This window comes from Paramacrobiotus metropolitanus, unplaced genomic scaffold (assembly GCF_019649055.1).
Source record: "Paramacrobiotus metropolitanus isolate TYO unplaced genomic scaffold, Prichtersi_v1.0 Parri_scaffold0000038, whole genome shotgun sequence".
Lineage (NCBI taxonomy): Eukaryota > Metazoa > Tardigrada > Eutardigrada > Parachela > Macrobiotidae > Paramacrobiotus > Paramacrobiotus metropolitanus.
In genome coordinates, this window is record NW_026570258.1 from 550,696 (window position 1) to 570,355 (window position 19,660).

The 19,660-nt window shown below is 44.1% G+C and overlaps 1 protein-coding gene across 2 annotated transcripts; it reads right to left on the reverse strand.

Moving 5' to 3' along the window:
• Nucleotides 1–14,507: 14,507 nt before the first annotated feature.
• LOC129589927 (uncharacterized) lies at nucleotides 14,508–19,643 on the reverse strand. Of its 2 annotated transcripts, none has more exons than XM_055484860.1 (11): nucleotides 19,325–19,643; nucleotides 18,947–19,249; nucleotides 18,409–18,505; nucleotides 17,930–18,316; nucleotides 17,321–17,580; nucleotides 16,843–17,219; nucleotides 16,290–16,420; nucleotides 16,133–16,222; nucleotides 15,953–16,065; nucleotides 14,857–15,414; nucleotides 14,508–14,772 (listed from the first exon to the last, which is right to left on the reverse strand). In XM_055484860.1, the coding sequence occupies exons 1-10, from the start codon at nucleotides 19,437–19,439 to the stop codon at nucleotides 14,924–14,926; spliced, it is 2,364 nt and encodes a 787-aa protein (XP_055340835.1). In that variant the 5' UTR covers nucleotides 19,440–19,643; the 3' UTR covers nucleotides 14,508–14,772; nucleotides 14,857–14,923. The 2 variants fall into 2 exon arrangements, with proteins under 2 accessions (XP_055340835.1, XP_055340834.1); XM_055484859.1 differs by having other exon boundaries at nucleotides 15,944–16,065.
• Nucleotides 19,644–19,660: the final 17 nt, after the last annotated feature.

The window sequence follows — 19,660 nt, forward strand, 5'->3', positions numbered from 1 at the left end:
TTGTTTATGCGTTTATCTATTAATCACCGTCCTGAACAGCTCAGGATATTTGTCAGAAAGAACGCCTTCTTGTACAAGCTGGTCCCGTAGTTTCTAACGCATTAGCACAACAACAAATACAAAGTTACGGGTTACACCAAATTTCACACTACGACTCGCCACGGAACACGATTTACGCTTTAGCTTTTCCGGCATAACTGACTGATACATGCCGGTTGCCAAATATGGATTTAAATTATAAATTCATATCGATATAATTTATTAACTTTTTTCCTTAATAATATTGAGAGGAGTTATTGAGAGGAGTTATTGTGGCATTGTGGTAGACGTACAGTGTACTGTCCAGTAATCGTCCATAGCGCTAACTTTGCGCAAAATACGTTTGTATCTTTGCGATAGAAATTTCGGGACACGCTTGTGCATTAGTCGAAGATCTTGAGGTAGCTGCTGATCGTAGCTTCAGTTTACAGTTAGTCATAGCTTTGTGCGAGCTTTGATTTTATTCGTTATGTGTTTGGACAGCTTGGGTGTCTTGTCGATTGTGGCCTAGTTTAAAACTCTTTTAGTCACGTTCTGTTCCTCACCCTGATACGATTAAATCAGTTCGGTATCTCCAGTCTTTTCCTCATAAAAAAAATTAGCGCAATACCCCATCGCATACCGTTCATTTCTAGAACGGCTAAAAGGCCGGCAAGCGGTAATGACAAATGAATAATGGTGGAGGTCAATTACATTTGGGTAAACGTTGCGCGTCGGGTAACGGGGAAACGCGTAAAAAGTGTGACGCAACAGCGCGTAATCAAGTAAACATTCTGATTGGTAATCGCGAAATCTGGGATGGGTTTTTGGCTTACTTGTCCGCGTAAGCGTTGCGCTTCGACGTCGAAGCGCAACCATTACCTAAACTTCTTACGCGCACCGATCAGCAAATTTTTGAAGTTCTGAAAAATTTTGATTGTTGGCTTGAAGTACAAAATTATTTCTCTTTAGAAGTTGTTGTGCTATTATCGTTTACGATTTTTATTTGGGGTGTAATTATCATCATCATATCGAGATGAGATGATGTTTTAAACAAAACGGGGCAACCAAAAGTGTTTTGCACTTAATGCTGACTGCTTTACTTAATTAATTAATTAAAGGTCATAGCCTTTTAGCGTAGAAACGGGATTTGTCTTTGAACTGTCTTTATTGATCTGGGGGACGCACAACTACTTTGAGCTGCATTGTTGAAAATAGCGCAATCTGATGTATTTTGTCAGCACTAGTATGAAAGCGAAGATATAGAAGTATTGAAATTTATACACTGCAACGCAGAAACCGGACTAGCCCCAGTAACTGAACGTCGGATAACTCCAGCCGCTGATACCACAGCAAAAGGGGTACATGTTGCAGGAACAGCGAACCGTGCGGGCGTGGGCAACCGGCCCGGATGCGTCGTTTCGGCGCAGACGAGCGACAGCGCTCGGATGTGGAAAAGCCAGCGCGGCAGAGTCTATTGCGGCGTCCAGCTGGGCCAGCGCCGGATGATTGGCCGCGGTCAGTAGTAGCAGCAGGACGGAAATGCGGGCTAGTGGGTGCTGCATGGTGCTGATTATTGGACTGTAGTACAGCAGAGTAAGAACGAATACTGCAATCGGGATCTGGGATGATATTATTTTGGTCAAAGCTTAGGGTAGTACTGTACGATTAAACTAATGATCATCAGACTCGGCTTTTCTTCCGGACATACGATAGGAACTATGCGTTGCCATGCAGCCAGTATGTTTCCTTTTGGGGAAATTCTCATGATTCTAACTAAGTGTACTAGTACATCTGCGGAAGTATTATTAAAAAGTTTAATAACCAGTTTACGGGATCTACATCCGTACGTATTGTCGTGGCGTAAATTAGTTTCGAAAATTTTTATTTAAAGAAGCATACGAATCTTCTGTATTCAAAAAACTTTATGAGCGTAAGAATTGTAAGAAGCCTTAAAAACGTTAGAAACATATGCAACTTAAGAAAACCTAAGAAATCTAAAAGATTTAAGAAACATAAGAAACCTAAGAAAACCTAAAAAACCTAAGAAACCTAAGAAACCGAAGAAACCTAAGAAAACCTAAGAAACCTAAGAAACCTAAGAAACCTAAGAAACATAAGAAACATAAGAAACTCTAAGAATCCTCAGAAACATAAGAAACCTAAGAGACCTAAGAAGCCTAAGAAATCTAATAAACCCAAGAAACCTACGAAACGTCAGAAACCTAAGAAAACCTACGAAATCTAAGAAACCTAAGAAACCAAAGAACTCTAAGAAAGCTAAGAAACAATGCAAAAAATACAGATTGCGCTTATCGCCAGCTTGATTACTTGTATTATTTTGCGCTTGTTTTACGATTTTTTATTTTGTTTGCCGAAGCGATGCCGAAGGCCGCGGGCTGCCTCTGTCGCTGCGACTGTACAAATGAATAGCCCACGTCCGTCTATGGGGGCCCATGGCAACAATTTCTTTTTCAAGGCCTCTGTTTCCCCGTTGGGGCGCATTGATTAAACAATAGCGTAACATTAACGGCGTCGTTGCGACGATTCTAACGCACTTTACTGCGTGAAAATCGGCCCAGCCGTTCGGCCAATCATTCGGAACAAAGCATACTCGTGTATAAGATGTTACGGATGTAGATAACCAGTTTACGGGGGACTACATCCGTAACCAATTTATCAGCGTCGGCTTTTGGTGATTAAATATTTTTGTTTTTGTTCGCATCGAGGCCGCTGGCCGAGGCGTGTCGTGTCATTTACGCACATGGGAACAACTTGTCCATGTATGTCTATGGAGGCCCATGGTAACAACTTTCCTTTCCGGTCCCCTTTTTTCCCCTAGAGGCGCATCGTCTCGGTAATAGCGTAACATCCACCGCGTTGTTGCAGCGGCTCTGGCGCACTTGACCGCGTTGAAATCGGCCTACCCGTTCTCCCAAACATAGGTTTTTTAACCTTACTCTGTCACGGTTGTTACGGATGTAGTTAACAAGCTGAGCACGGATGAATATTGGCTTACGACTGGGTAAATGAATCAGTTTAAAATTCATAGGTTGCAGTGTATTTGAGGAAGCAATAGCAGCTAGTATTTTGTTTGAAGCAGTTTCGTGCACAGCGGCTAATAGTCTCCTCAGAAGCTTGCAAATGAACTGAAGACGAGCTTGATCATTTGTTTGGTCCGATTTTGGACCATGAGAAACGCAGAGGCGAAGCCAAAGCTGTTTCTTGTTTGAGTACAGTATAATTGTGACCGTGGTAACAGACCAGCCCATGTTAGACCTATGGCATCCATGGTAACAAGCTTTTGAGTGACCACTGGGATTGCGGTTCTGAATTCAACAAACAACGACTGGTCTTAGATCACCCGCCAGACTGGGAGGTTTTCAAAACATTTTGAAGCAGGAAGATCGGATGAGCAGAAGCGGAGATTACCGCGGTCTAACATGAGAGGCCAAAGACCTGCTAGAGATGTTTAGTATTCATATAACAAGCTGAGCACGGATGAATATTGGCTTACGACTGGGTAAATAGACTAAATTTAAAAGTTGCAGTGTGTTCGAGGAGACAGTAGTTACGATTTCATAGTTTAGCAGTTATGACTGTATTCGAGGAAGCAGTAGTTATTTAATAGCAGTTATGAATTTGTTTGAAACCAGTTAATTTAATACGAGTATAAGACAACAGGTCGCCTTCAGTTTATTAGATTTAACTGGTGACATCGAGAATGCTCTGCGGTCAACTTGCGTTTGAATCAGCTGAAATTTTTCCTGTTTCTGCATTTAGTTTGGTGACTAGTCAACAAGCGGACGTTTACTGGCATTATCTATTACGTTAGCAGTTGGCATTTTTTCTTATGAGGTGAGGTCGATCAGGCCAGTATCTAGATCTGATGCCCGGTTCTACAAATGTTGACCATTCGCCATTAAAGTTTGTTTCGCTTGTGCCTTGGCTGCTAGTTTTCATTTTATTCTAAAACTAACCGAATCATTCGTTCACTCGGTACGTGATCCACAAGAAACGCAGAGGCGAAGCCAAAGCTGTTTCTTGTTAAACCCTAAATTGGCCGTGGTGACAGACAAGCGTATGTTAGCCCTATGGCATCCATGGCAACAAGCCTTTGAGTGACCACTGGGCTTATCCTGCTTGTGAGAGTGAAAAAACTACTAGCTTTGTTTTACTCTACGTTTTGAAAGGATTCTGTGAAAATTTAAAGCTGCAAAATCGGCTCAGTGGAAGCTGAGAACATAGGTAACAAACAGGAGAGGCCGAAAACCTGCAAGAGATGTACAGTATTCATATAACCAGTTTACGGAGGACTACATCCGTAACCAATTTATCGGCGTCGGCTTTTGGTGGTTAATTAACCGTTTATGTTCGGATCGAGGCCGCTGGCCGAGGGGTGTCGTGTCATTTACGTACATGGGAAACACTTGGGAACAACTTGTCCATGTATGTCTATGGAGGCCCATGGTAACAATTTTCCTTTCCCGTCCCCTTGTTTCCCCTCGAGGCGCATCGTCTCGGTAATAGCGTAACATCCACCGCGTCGTTGCAGCGGTTCTAGCGCACTTGACCGCGTTGAAATCGGCCTACCCGTTCTCCCAAACATAGGTTTTTTAACCTTACTGTCACGGTTGTTACGGATGTAGTTAACAAAGTGCATTACTGTATTGTTAGAAACCATATTATTGCATGGAGAATATATTTAAGTCAGGGGAACAGAAACCGGAAGCATCACGCACAGTTGTTTTGGTTCTGTTATTCAACGTTATACGAGCAGATTTCTTATACACTACTTCTATAGAAGTATAGCACACGACACGTACACGATATCAGTAAGTACTTATCGTTAACTTCACCTTTACTTGCACATCTGAAAAACCCCGTTCATTCAGTGATCAGTTACATGAAAATAATATTATTAATATAGACATAGTTTATAAGTAGATGACCAACACTCTAAGTGCGATATCATTTTCAACAGTTGCATTCTGATAGTTTTCTACCCAGAAATTTTACGCATTCAAAACATCTGCGCTCGGTGCAAGGAAACAATTCGGTACATTATGGATCTAAAACGTAATACAACGAAGCATTTTCACTAGTTGTGTGCCATGTGCAAGCATGTACTGTACTTATATATTCGCGTTCTAACTTTAACTATGTCATAACAAAAATTTGATTATAAAGTTCAGGATGCGATGCACTTTTTTAGGCGCAAGTCAAAGCAATGAGGAATTGTGGAAATTTTTAACGGAATTATGAAAAACAGGAAAGGTAGTTTTAGTGCATGTGTCAAATCATAATCGACAACTATAACCAAGTCTGGAAACTCCCTGGAAACTCCGCCCGGCTTGCGTGACAATCTTGTAATAAAATTATAAAGCTGAGCATCAGCACCATTATTACGTCATAGTTCGGTGTTCATCGTCCTGTCCATGCGGCGGTGACGTCTACGTTGTCCGCGAGACGTCTTTATTCGCGTCACAGTCCGCTTCTCACAGTGCGTGTGCACTGGTTCGCGGCATTTCTTTATCCATCGCCTGATCGAAGAGGCGCCATAAATAATGGAAGAAAGGGCGGCATCTGCATGGCGCAACGTATCACTAAGCCACTGTAGTTGCAGCATCAGTTGGACATTCAGATGAAACCAGCATACCAACCGGCTGCTGGCCAAAGATGCAAAATACCAGTACAATTCCAGACCGTTGCCTATGAAGTAAAACACTGTAGTGGCCAGCAGAACGGTGGTGGCGGATGCAACGCGCCGGATGCGTCGGTGTTGTTGCAGGGTGGCATCACGGTGTGTTGATGGATGAGTATCAAGTGGCCGTTTGCGCTTGAACAGATGGCATAGTAAGGTAACGACGGTAAGGAGGCAGAAGAGTGTAATGATCATGGCGCAAACCAGTTGGTGGAACCTCTATAAGATCAATAATAGTCAAATAACAGTAAAATAATAGTAATGGTCAAATCTGTTACAAATTGTACCGCACTTTATCAAAATATAATACCCCGCCCCGCTTCTAAAACCCCGCCACAAAACATAGGTCACTTGTCGTAGCGTTTAAGAAACTTGCAGTGACCAATCAAAAAATTCGAACCCAGGGCTAGTAAAAAGTGATTGAATCAGAATTGACAGTAGCATGTTCAGTTGTGTAGGTACATGCATGATAAAGTAGAAGTGGCTGAGTAGTGGCTGCTTTGCAGCTGAATTGCTACGACAGTTGTTTTGATATCTACACGCCGGTCAGTTTTTGGAAAGCAATGGTTCACTCTCAAAGGTACCTTATCTCCATTTTTACATTGGAATGGGCCCAGTTTTCTCCCCATTTTTAATTTTCTATACTTACGGCATGGACGAGAAAACTACGTTTATAAATAAGACTGGAGGGAGAAAATGAATAACTGGACGGAAATGGGAAAATCAAATTATAAGGTAAAATGGAAAATTAATGCATTTCTATTTTACAAAATCCAAAAAAAACACCGACGTCTTCGCGCGAAATCGTATTAATTTCTTAATTAAAGTACTGGAAAGGTTTCGCAGAGCGGGCTCATTTCGTCCGCATGCTTTATCCGCGACACGATTTTCCATGACCCGCCGATACGCAAGTTTTTGCTTCGACATATTTTACAAAATTTTTGAAACAATGGGACGCTGTAATGGTGATGGAAGAAAATGGGTGGGGTCAAAAAATTATGGAATGGAAATGGGTGGGAAAATTGTTACAATTTGGGGTATGGACTGGAAAAAGCAGAAATGGGCTAAAATTCATTTGTTCTTTCGAAGTATGCAGCATGACATAAAATCTTTTCGGAACACTCTTCCCATCAATTGCGTCAGTAGAAACTTTTCTCCAGATTCAAGGCACTTCCCGAAAAAAAAACACAGCCCCATCTCTTTCCCTTACGAAAAATAAGTCCTCTGCGACAGTGAATGGTAAAACGTTAAGTGGCAATATTCTGCATCAAAGTTGTGAAAAACTATCAGGCAACCTTCCCCCTGTCAAACGCCACTTGCCTGGATCAAGCGATAAGCCAACATCCAGTCTGAAACCTATGGAGAAGAAATCACAGCGGCGCTGCCATAGCGCCCGACTAACAGCACGCTCGCTAATGCCCCAACAAAAACAATTGTTTTTGTTGGGGCATTAGCGAGCGTGCAACGTAGCCTAGAGCCACCCAGCGGAAAATCGGCCGGCACGAGGTTGAGCCGTGCGCATTCCAGAGGGATACCCCATTTTCAATATTCGCCGAACATGGAATACTCGTACATTCGGCGCTACGCTTTGGACGGTAAAACGTTACGCGTTCACAATGGATTATTCACCATGCTGCAGCTTCGCTTGCTTCCTCGTTGCAGTTGGTTGGCTGCTATTCACGCCTATTCACAGAGACAGGTTGGCTGCTATTCCCGCCCCGACATTTTCCGACATGTTCCGGGTTGTGCCTATCTTGTGCATCAAGTACTCGTACCGATATAATTGCTTATTATTGTATCCCGCAAAGCCGGCTGCCCGCGAGTGCGAATACCGCTTTTACTGCAAATCAGCACATCACTTCGATCTGTTCGCGCTGTTTCCCGCTGATTTACAACCCGTATAGTATCATGCTGATTAATACCTGGTAATCCAGTTTATTAAAGCAGGATTCTCTGTGCGGGACTGATCCCGCCTCCAAATCTGATTGGCCAGAACCAGTCCTACCTTTTTGATCGGCCAGAACAAGACTTACGTTTCCGATTGGCCAAAACCAGCCTTACGACTTTCAAGCTTTTAACGTTTCTAAGCTTTCTAAACCTTAGTGCCTGTAGGAACTTTTGCCTGATAAGCTATAACAACCGATTCTACCTTCTGCTTTCGACAGTACTAAGGTTTCGAAACCTTAGTGCCTGTACGAACTTTTACTGTACATGATCAGCCAGAACCAATAGATTTACCAGATTAGCCAAAATTACCAGATCAGCCAAAACTACCAGATCCAGCTTTACCTGGCCAGAACTACCAACCAGCCTTACATTGCTGATTGACCAGAACCAGACGTTCGGCTTTCAAGCTTTAAGTTCTTACTAAGCTTTCGAAACCTTAAAGCCTATACGAACTTTTACTTGATCAGCCGGAACTGCTAGATCTGCCAGATAAGCCAGAGCTCCCGGATAAACCTGAACTACCAGGTCAGCCAGAACTGCCAAATCTGCAAGATCAGCCTGCACTACCAATTCTTCCAAAAATTACGCTTCCAAACCCATTAAGCTTTCAAAGCTCAGTAAAGCTAAGCTTTGGAAAACTTAGTACAACTAGGCTTTTGTAACCGGAAAGACACGCGTGCGGTACCCGCCCTAATAAGCCTTTGGTCACCTAAATCCACGCGTGCGATACCCGCATAAATAAGCCTTTAGTAACCGAAAGCCTTTTAAGCCTTTGGTCACTGAAGGCCACGAGTGCGGTACCCGCCTTAATTAGCCTTTGGTTGCCGAAGCCTTTTAGGCCCTTGGTCACCGAAGACTTTTAAGCCTTTGCTCAGCGAATGTTTTGTAGCTGAAAGGTGCGTGTGCCGGAGGAAACCTTTTCGGCTTTGTAGCTGAAAGGTTAGTGTTGGGGATCCACACTTTTAGGCTGTGTAACTGAAACGTGCGTGTGCAGGATGAAGCCTTTTTGGCATTGTAACTGAAAGGTGGATGTGATTCATACTTTTAGGCTTTGTAACTGAAAGATGCCTGTGACGGTTGAAACCTTTTCGACTTTGTAACTGAAAGGTGAGTGTGAATCATACTTTTAGGCTGTGTAACTGAAATGTGCGTGGGCCGGATTAATCTTTTTAGGATTTGTAACTGAAAATGCGTGTGCGGGAACTATACTTTTAGGCTGTGTAGCTGAACGGTGCGTGTGCCAGACGAAACCTTTTTGACTTTGTACCTGAAAGGTGCGTGTGCGGGAACCATACTTTTAGGCGGTGTAGCTGAAAGGTGCGTGTGCCGGGTGAAACCTCTTAGGCTTTGTAACTGAAAGGTGCGTGTGCGGGAGCCATTTTTTGGCTTTGTAGCTGAAAGGATGAAACCGAAACCTGAAACCGTGTGCCCGATGAAACCTTAAAGGCTGTGTAACTGAAAGGTGCGTGTGCCGGATGAGACCTTTTAGGATTTATAACTGAAAATGCGTGTGCAGGAACTATACTTTTAGGCTGTGTAGCTGAAAGGTGCGTGTGCCAGATGAAACATTTTAGGTTATGTAGCTGAAAGGTGCGTGTGCCAGATGAAACATTTTAGATTATGTAGCTGAAAGGTGCGTGTGCAGAAGTTACTTTATAGTCTTCCGCAATCGGAGCCTGTCTGTGTCAACTTGGCCTCAGCGAACGTTATTCCGATTCTACTGAAATTCAGAAAACCTGATTACTTCGAATTGTTTAGCAAAATCCCGCTGTTGACCGAGATAGCCTTTGCACTGCAGCGCGGCGCGTAAGCGCTGCGCGCTGTGCTTGTCTTACATATTAAGCGCCGGATCTTGTAACGTTCCCGCCTCCAAATCGCTCTCATTGGTCAGAACCGAAACACTTACTAAACAAAGTGAACCTACTGAACAAACTCACAAACTATAGTGAACCTCCTGAACACACTTACTAAACAAAATGAACCATGTGAACCGAACCTAATCCTTAGTTAACCTCCTGAACCCAACCAAAACCTGATTGAACCAACTGAACCCAACCGAAAAGTAAGCGAACCGAATGAACCCAAGCAAAACCTTACTGAACCAGCCGAACCTAACCTAATCCTTAGTGAACTGACTGAACCTAACCTAAACCTGATTGAACCAACTGAACCCAACCGAAAAGTTAGCGAACCGACTGAACCCAACCGAAAAGTAAACGAACCGACTGAACTCAACCAAAACCTTACTGAACCAGCCAAACCCAACCTAATTTCAGAGAACCGACTGAACCCATCTTAATCATTCATGAATGGACAGAATCCAACTGAACCCAACCGAAACTTTAGTGAACCAGCTGAACCCAAACCATATTGAACGAAATGAATCTAACCCAATCGTTGTTGTACCAAGTCAACTCAATCGAAACATTAGTGAACCGACAGAACCCAACCAAAACCGAGTGAATCTACTGAACGACCTTATTAAACCAACTAAATCAGCTAAACGCACTTATTAAGCGAAGTGTACCTACTGAACCAATTTAATGCGTAACATAACCGCAAGAGAGCAAGTGGCGCAACGTAACCACAAGAGAGTGAGCGGCGTAACGTAACCATAAAAGAATAAGCGGCACAATATAACTACAAGATAGTGAACGGCGTAACGTAACCACAAGAGAGTAAGCGGTGCAATGTAACCGCAGGAAAGTGAGTGGCGTAACGTGACCACAAGAGAGTGAACGGCGCAAACCGCGCAACGTAACCGCAAGACAGCAAACGGCAAAACGTAACCAAAAGAGACTGAACGGCCTTACGTAACCACAAGTGAGCGGCGTGACGTAATCGCAAGTTTGCGAGCGGTGTAAAGTAACCCCAAGGAAATAAGCGGCCCAACGTAACCAGCAGAAATTGTGCGGCGTAACATAACCACAAGAGTGTGAACGCCGTAATGTAACCACGAGAGATCAAGTGGCGCAAAGTAAGCACAAGAAATAAAGCAGCGTAAGGTAACCACAAGAGAGTGAGCGGCGTAACGTAACCGCAAAAGAGTTAGCAGCGAAAAGTAACCACGAGAGATCAAGTGGCGCAAAGTAAGCACAAGAAATAGAGCAGCGTGACGTAACCACAACAAAGTAAGCGGCGTAGCGTAACCACAAGAGTACGAGCAGCGTAACGTAAACACAACAGAGTGAGCACCGTAACTTAACCACAAGAGAGTAGGCGGCGTAACGTGAGCAGAGGCAAGTAAGCGTTGTATAGTAACCACAAGAGAGTGAGCGGCACAAAGTAACCACAAGAGAGTGAGCTGAGCTGTAAGGTAACCACAAAGGGAGTTAGCAGCGCAAGTAACCACAAGAAAGTCAGCGGGGCAAAGTAACCACAAGAGAGCAAGCGGCGTAACGTAACCACAAGAGAATTAGCGCAAAGTAACCACAAGAGAGTGAGCGGCGCAAAGTAACCACAAGAGAGTAAGCGGCGCAAAGTAACCACAAGAGAGTGAGCAGCGCAAAGTATTTATAAGTGAGTAAGCGGCGTAACGAGAGCAAGCGAGAATTAGCGGCGTAACGTAACCGAGCGAGACTAAGACATATAACGCAAGCGCGCGAAAGTTAGCAGCGCAACGTTACCACGCGACAGTAAGGAACCACACAAGAGTAAAGGCGGCGCCGCAACCTTCGGTGGAAACCGCGGCGCGTAGCGCCGCGGTCGTTGCTAGTTATTATTACTTTTTTCGTCACTGCATGGACATTTCATAACATAATGATTTAGACTTAATGTACAGGATTTCGTACTTAATGCAGTATAATTTTATTTATGTACGTATCTATATAATCTGCGATTCTGCACCCTCGTTGCGCTAATATTCCGTTTACATAACACTCTTTTATTTTTGCATTCTCATCGTCATCGTTGATAATTTCAGTTCAATAGCGCAGATTCTGTTTTATGGTAGGCTAATTGCCAGATTAACAGCGGCCTTATAAGGCTCTTCTTTTATTTACCGGGAAAATCAATACCGTATTCCGCTATCAGCGTCGTTCCGCTTTCCCTCGCTGCCTTTTATGTATAACCAGTGCGTAGTAGGAGGCTTATCAGGGTCAGGAAGCGGAAGTTGACCGGTTTACTGTCCTTGTGTCGCGACATGAACATCCGCGCACCGGTAAGACTCGTGTGATTGACTTGGCGATAATGTTTCTGGATATCTCTTAACCTATATGATCGTACCATTCCCATCACAAGACTTGTATAAAATCGCTGCAATCAAAATAAAAATCCGGAAAGATTTGAATAGTTGTGTTGGGCTGTACTTTCTAGTTGCTTTGCGGACAGCCGATTGTTTCTAATTTTTTTAAAATGGAGAATACCACAGACGCATGCGGTCTCCCTGTGCTCAGTTACACTATCAAGAATGCCGCCTTGCGGCGCCAGACGCTGTGTCTTCTTTCCAAGGATGAATGGACGACCTACACGTTCCTCGTGCTTTTGTTCATGGGATCATTGGGAAACGGATTTGGTATCCATATTCTGCTGCGTAAATTCCGCAGGAAGACCAAGAAAGACCAGGGAGTCGCTGCACGCCGGTTGAGCAGCCGGGAGATATTTCTAATGGCATACTTGACCATCCACTTCCTGTTTTTGTAAGTTTATTACAGTGGCGAAATTATTATCGGAATTTGTGGTAGCAGACGGCTTTCCTTGTGCATATGGAATCGCTTTTTGCTGCTGCTGGCGTCACACCGACTTGCGACAGCGTTCCTCTGTTTGGAGGAAGGCAATGCTCTGATACAGCACAAAATCATTTTAATCTTTCTGGAGGCCTGCATAATGCAGGTGGCCCAAGGGTATGAACAGCGACTTGGTTATTCATGGATTGCTGACAGAGGAATACAGTAAAATTTTGTAAATAAATGGCAATATTTTCTATAATTTAATCGCGCAGTGTTCCCGAGTTGCAAATACACCTACACGTTATAGGACTCTGGCGACCTTTGCGGTGGACCGTTTCCTCGCGGTCTTCGCGCCGACTCGTTATCGGAATGATCCGTGCGCATTCCGATAACGGACCGGCGCGAAGGTCGTTTTTCCGCTGGCTGGCTCTAGGCTACTTTGTTTTCGTCGGAGCATTAGTGAGCGTGCTGTTAGTTGGGCGCTATGGGAGCGTCGCTGTGATTTCTTCTCCATGGGTTGCAGACTGGATGTTGGCTTATCGCTGGATTCAGGCAAGTGACATTTCACATGGGAAATTTGCCTGATAGTTTTTCACAGCAGTGGTGCAGAATATTACCAGTCAACGTTTTACCCGTCAATGACGCAAAGGCTCTGCTTTTCGTAAGGGAAAGTGTTATATGAACATAATGACGCGCTTCGAGGCGTCAAGCAAATTGAATTCTCTTTATCATTCTTGAGTCTTGACGAAAGCTTACAACAGCATCTCGCTGACGAGCTTATAGAGAGAAGTATGTGATAACACCCTGAAGTTGTAACCGCTGGAGCGTGGTTGCGCCGTGGTAGCGGGCGATTCCCTCCCTTGGTGATTGCTGTGTTAGACCAGGCACGAAATGCATAAATAAACACGAAGAATTAATCTTGCTTAATGCACAAACACAAAACTTCGTTCATAAGGGATTACATAAATACACCAATTTATAAATGAACAAGCGAATAAACGCAGAGTTGCTTAGATTTAGCAACATAAACACACGAATGTTTTCAGTGTGACACACGGAACTTGTAATTTCAATTCCCAGTCCTAAGATCGTTAGTACCGTAAAAAATTGTATTGCTCCAGTTTACCGTTATGGCGGAGTGTAGTTTTGAGGCAAAAGTCATCGGTGGTTAGTGGATTTGGTGTGGCAAAGGCGTTTCCCATGCCGCGCAGTGCGTCGGCATTTGCAGTCACTCAAGTGACAACTATGATACAACCGTCCAGCAACCAGACATGCCCAAAATGGCCAAAAACACACTCCGATAATGCAGTATATCGAGGCCAAGCTAATCAGGTTGACGACCAAAGAGGCGTGGCTTAGGAAAAGCGAGGTCTGGAAGAAGGTGGCCTCGTACTGTGACGGCCCGAAAGCGACTTCGATGATTGCTGAACGGCACGTGACAGCCGGAACCAGATAACATAAAGTAGCGTTGCTAACGGTGAGCGCAGAGTAATGGATAGGGATACCATTACACCAGTTTCGTGTGAGAAAAAGTAAGCGTCTGCGATGCGGCGTGTCCGTTGGAAGCACGCACTGACGCCTGTTCATTGAGTGGCGATGGAAACGGCCGCGGCTAAGATCACCATTTAACCAAACTCGGAAGTGGGAACAGGTGTTCATGAAACTGTTCAGCGTTCCGATTAGATGGTTGAGGAGCAACAGAGTAGCCCCGAGGCAGAGACACAGGCGGCCGAAAACGATTAAGGTCACGATCCACAAATACGAAATAATCGTCGAGAATACGGATGCGTCGATAGTGCCCGCGGTTAAGGGGCGCAGTCCGCTGATTTTAAGTCAGAGCACCGAAAATATTATACAGACATCGGAGGCTGTACTGCAGTTTCGTGTGATGTTTTTTTATGACGGATAATGCGTTGGTGATCATGAATTTGCCGATATGACGAAGAGTGCATGTTTCGATAAATATAAAGTCTGCAGCGGGCGGTCTCGTGGGTGCGTCACACTTTTATGTTCGATGAAGGAAAGCAGGGATGCCTGCAATGGTAGTTTCCGGAATCAGTGAGTTGCTATGCAAGACACATGTGGGACATTGATGTACACAGTGATCGCGTAATCGATGAACGGTAATACTCACTTTGCTTTAAGCTAATTTGCACAAGTATTTTTGCGTGTTTCAAATATGAGAAATGATTTGGAATGTATCCCTAAGAACCAGTACACATCGTGCGTAAGAATTTTCGTGCAGCTAAGCATATATAATTTGCAACTTAATTATCATCGACGCATTATGGTTCCTGTCTGACAAGAGCGGCACTGGCGTTGTTATGCAAATACTTGTCCATCATTCCGTAATCAGGAATTCGCCAGAGATTCCAATATTTGTCGGTGCCCATTTCCGGATACGTCAAGGTAAACTCGAATTTCTCGACTGTTTCCCTGTAAATCATACATATATTACTGTATATGGGCCATTCGATGCCGAAATAAACGTTATTCTGTAGACTGTAATAGAAAACTTGCCCTTGAGGCAGCACAAAGTCAGCGGAATGTCCGGTGAGTGTGACGTTCAAGTACACATCATCCACAGTTAGCGGATTGGCGTCAGCAAAGGCCTTACCAACCGCCGCAAGAACAGCGTCGGCATTCTGGAAATAAGGAAAGATAATCCCGAATTCGTTAGGTGACACGCTTGGTTTACTGTTGCATGAAAAAACTGTTTCCTTATCAAATATAATCCGCCATCATTCGTTTCACTTTCCGCGGATGGAGGAAAAAAGTCTGCTACAGCTTTTCTCAAATACAGCGACAAAGTACGGGGTATAGGACAGCTGGCTGATCCGGGTAATGACTGGTTGACGCACGTTGCCGGTGCCAAGCGAGATTTCGGCTGACGGGTGAAGCTGACGGCAGATTTCGCTGCAGAGATAGGATCTGATGTCTGTGGGGAGAATTGTCGGTGCTCCAGGGCATCATAGATTCGTTGGCCCAGCAGCGACGCCGGATCCACCATGGCTCCATCGCGCATATACAAAAAGTCGATCACGGTGCCGTTGAGGACAGGATTGCAGACGTGGACATCTAACAAGAAGGGCGCTTATGCGGTACCCGCTATCACACTGTAAAAGATCTCATCGTCTTTTCAGATTTGTATGCATTATCCTAGAAACCATTAATTTATGTGCGCACGGACAAAGAGTTATAAACGCAAAAGGCAAGTTAATATCCGATAATCATGAAGCTATGCTTCACCAGTTTCTATGAAAACCATCCTTAATCAAGAGCAGATGTTTTCTTCGAATTTCCAAAGTTTACAATTGAAAATCAATAATTATTAGGACGAAGCTTTAATAATCGCTGATAGTTCAATAAATATGAATTAAATATTCATAAGTAAATCAGTTCTTTGTAATATTGCCAGAAATTGTTTGATTTAGGATCGCTTCATTATGAAGCGAAAAAACATATATGAAGCCTTCATATATGTTTTTTATAGCAGAGTTTCTAGAAGATGGGCGTCTAACACCTGAAGCCGAGTATCGCTGCGTGCGTACGTAAACCAATCATTCCAAGAATTAAACCCAGCTATGTACTATGACTGATTTCTTACCAGCCTTACCATCAGTTAACCAAAGTTGGATGAACTTTTCAAAAGCCGGCAATAGCTGATAATTGATCGGCGGATCCGGGTAGACACGAAAGAGATACATGTCGTTTAACTGGACGGTGTTCCTACAATAAATCGGGCGTTTAAATTATGGTATGCGATGAGTTCACGTACAATATGCAGTCGCGTAACTGGAAGTCAGCAAACCGCCATATGTGCTCGATGCGACCTCGGGTCGAGATGGGCGCCGTAACAGCAATGTCGAAGCGGGTGACCGTGTACCTATTGGTAAAGTAAACGCTAACTGATTTAATTCCAACCATGGCACAATTTAGCAAAAGCGGAGTACCCTCGCACGGTTCGCAACTCCTTAAGTTCCGTGCGGCTCGTTATGGTAATCTGATATTGTATTCCCTCCAGTTTTACTGGATTACTTGCGGACAACGCGCTGGTGACCTCTGACAGAATGCTTTCATTGGACTGCAAAGGGATATAATTAATCACAAACGCAAATTAAGGAAAAATTATTAACTAACAACTACTAGAGCATCAATTTTAAAATGCATGATAATAGTTATAAAACTTGACGTTTTTTGCATTTGCGAAACTTTCACAATATGGATTCGCTACCGGACACCAGAGACACGGTACTCCCTGCGTTGTGCCACAGTAAATAACCTGCTATTTTTTTCCTGAATCTCGTGTACAAGGTTGTATAAAAACAGTACTTATCACGTAATGAAATTGTAAAGTTTTTGTTATGCAGACCAACATGGAGAATACCGTGCCTCTGGTGCCCGGTACGCGAATCCCAGTAGTGAAATTGTCGAAGGAAAAAACGTCCATGTATTGATAGTAATGTATACTAATGTTCAAGGCAGTTAATGATTGAAATTCTATACCAGTGTTTGATTTGGTGGTGCCAGGTAATGCAGCGCAAAAGCATCACGTAACGGGCAGCCAGAGTATGTGAAATCAAAGAATTTCCGTCCCTCTTTGCAGTCCGCTTGAAAGGCCTCCCACTCGGTGTCGTTTCTACGGGCGGGTGGTGTGCGGGACAGAATGCCGTCAGCAGGCCCGAAATTCGTCTGTTCTTCTTTAAGATAGTACCGCCCGGCTTCCAGCCGTTCGTATAGCCCGTCCGCATATAACATTCGGGAATCCAGATCAGTATACCGGTCGTACTGATCCGTCATGCGGACAAAGAAATTGATGGCGGTACCGTTCTCCACGTCCGGATTCCACAATATCACCACCACCTTCTTCGGCAGGATCTCCGCTATGGTAAATACAAAACGGTTGTACGGCTTTTTCTTTTTTAGAAGTACCGAAATGAGCATATAAAAAAATTGTGAAATAAAAATTGAAAAACTTATTTACGGAAAAGCCCGGCGTGAGACCAGGCCGCTGCGAGGAGACGTGCTTTGGTTAATCCACTTTCCAGTTGACGGACCATCTGCGTTTGAAGGTTGGGCAGACGCTGCATGTTGACCGGTTCCGGTGCATATAGACGGAAGGAGAATTCCGGATCGGCGGCGTAGAAACCGCTATCGATTTTCTCGCCTACTTGTGGGAAATCGGACTGCACGTATATCCTATCGTCCACAAAAGGGGCGAAGTTGACGTAGGTCATATCCGAGCTGAAAAAGAGGAGCAGTTTTCGATCTTTGTGCAAAATTCGGGAATAACGTAAGGAACGCTTCAAAAGAGACGGTACGGAATACAGATTGCGAAATACATCCGACGATACGTTAAATAAATTTCGACAAACGTTTTTGGAAGTCTTTTTGATATTATACAATGAATTGTAATAGGTATTATATTTAACATTTAAAAAATTATTATAAATGAAGGTGGATACAATAAATTCCGAAACTTGCACAATTCATTTTCAGATATCAGAGAAACAACTACAGTCGTCTCCTGGGATGCGTGCGATGTAATGGGCCGTCTCGCTTAGTTTGTGAGGTAACGAACAATGCAACCTACCCGGTTTTATAAGGACCCTGAGGCTGGGTGTCAGGCAAGCGCACGCGTGGATGTATGCCGGCAATGCGCACGTCCACTTTCCCCCTTTGCACACACGGTGGATCTGAGCCGTTGGGCATAGCTTCCATGTTGCGCTGTGCGTCGCCTCGGATACGGTCCAGATTAAGCGGGCTTGGAGGGTCTCGTATCAGAGCTTTCACAGCCCAAATTACGGTCTGATCGTAGACATTAATGCCTTTCTCCGACAGTTTCTCTATGAACTGTTCCTGGTGCGGAGGTGATATTCGCAATCTTGGAATCCTGCTCTCAGACGACCACCGAGCACCATCAGTCTGATTGGAGGCGTTTGACATGACGATGGTGTACAGTATGCGTGCCACCGGCAACCTGCAATAATATTGCACCCAAAGTTTCTTCTAACCTGGCAGTACATTCTGCGTGATAAACCGAAAATACGACACATTTCGTTACGCAAATACCCGGTCACGGTCAACGTGTCCCCGGAATTAAGAAAGGTCACTAAGCGTACGTGCGGTGAGTCGGTGGGTGATGCACTCGGACTCGCGGCGTATTCGTCTGTAAATATGGTGACTATGATTAGAAAGGCATTCTTGTGCTAAATGTGGGCCACGCTGGATTTCGGGTATGGATTTGCATTAGTGAAAACTTGAAACTGTATTACTTGACTAAGTAGGTTTGGATTGTTTAACTTGGGATTGGATATTTTAAAGCAGCATTACTAATTTTCAAATCATATTCCTTAACTTGGATTTGTAAACTCATTTCTTAGTTTCTGAGGTTTTAGGTTAAGCCTTACGCTCTTTCGACTTTTTAAGTTTGTAAAGCTTCTAAGATTTTTAAGGTTGTTTTTAAGCTTCCAGAAGTTCCTTAAAAAAGTCGAACAAATTCAAAACCCACAGAAACTTAAGAAGGCCTATAGCAAAAACGACCTTATAAGCTAAAATCCCCTGCAAAACTAATAAATTTGGTTAACCGTGTGTTACTGTAATTCTTTACCGAAGGCCGACTTCCATGCATAGTTCAGAGCAGCCTCGATTTCCGACACCGAGAGATTCATCGAGTGAACTGTCACTCCGTGGTAGCCCATACGATACGGTGGTAGCGTAATCAGTTTCTCAAACGCACTCAGCTGCCAAATCAGTTGCAAAGCGAGAGGCACGTTGTTCCGCTGCACATAGAACCCGACGCCCTCGCCATCCAGTTGCGGCAGTGTGTTTACCGCCGTTTTCGCTGTACCTGACGACTGTGCTGTGTTGTTCTCGGAACACAAGCTGAACGCGATGCGGGTGTCGTTGATGACTACAGCCAAGAGATTTTATGAAAAAAATAAATAGTGCAGCCAATCAGCACACAGCTGAGTGAAGATTCGCTTACGTAAGGCGGACTGCTGATGAGCGGATGGAATTTTTAGGTTGTTTGCGGTTCGTACATGGCACTGCACTACTGCCGCTAACATCAGCAGTAGCAACGGACATCGTAACATGAACATGATGATTCGGGGATTAAGAACAGTAAAACGCCGACGCGATCGTAGAACAACAAAGTACAATTAATACGCTGTTTATATGTGAATGCTGCTATTTGAGCCTTACCATGGTGGTATTGGCAATGCCCGATTTGTAGCAGGACTGATTGTGAACAGGTAGGACAAAATATTGAAACGGTATGTAGGACGAACATGACTGTGCATAACGCCAACTTTCCCACTGA